This window comes from Mesitornis unicolor, unplaced genomic scaffold (assembly GCF_000695765.1).
Source record: "Mesitornis unicolor isolate BGI_N332 unplaced genomic scaffold, ASM69576v1 scaffold33880, whole genome shotgun sequence".
NCBI classification, from domain to species: domain Eukaryota; kingdom Metazoa; phylum Chordata; class Aves; order Mesitornithiformes; family Mesitornithidae; genus Mesitornis; species Mesitornis unicolor.
The window spans coordinates 8,772-9,058 of NW_010160858.1; the positions used below are offsets into that span (position 1 = coordinate 8,772).

General features: G+C 57.8%; 1 protein-coding gene across 1 annotated transcript in view; it reads right to left on the bottom strand.

Annotated features, from left to right (window-relative positions):
- The window catches only part of FLII (flightless I homolog (Drosophila)), a gene marked incomplete at both ends in the record, with an annotated part of 8,271 nt that extends 8,215 nt beyond the window's left edge, over positions 1-56 (bottom strand). Inside the window, one exon of the mRNA XM_010191218.1 lies at positions 1-56. This exon is cut by the window's left edge and continues 85 nt beyond it. Within this exon, the coding sequence (XP_010189520.1) occupies positions 1-56 (56 nt within the window).
- Between the last annotated feature and the right edge of the window lie 231 nt (positions 57-287).

Consider the following 287-nt stretch of genomic DNA (forward strand, 5'->3'; position numbering starts at 1 on the left):
AGCTTCAGCCACCGCAGGCTGGTCATGGCCTTCACATGCTCTGGGAAGTAGCCACCCTGTGAGGAGGAGGAGGAGGAGGGTGAGAAAAGCACCTGCCCCATGGGGTGAGGATATGGGGACCTCAGTCTGACCTGCCCTAGGAGGCTGGGATCACCCCAGTCCTATGGGATTGGGACCTGGGGGAATGGTATCTCTCCAGTCCTATGAGTTTGGGATATGGGGGAATAGGATCTCTCCAGTCCTATAGGATTGGGACATGGGGGAGGCTGGGATTGCCCAGTTCTGTG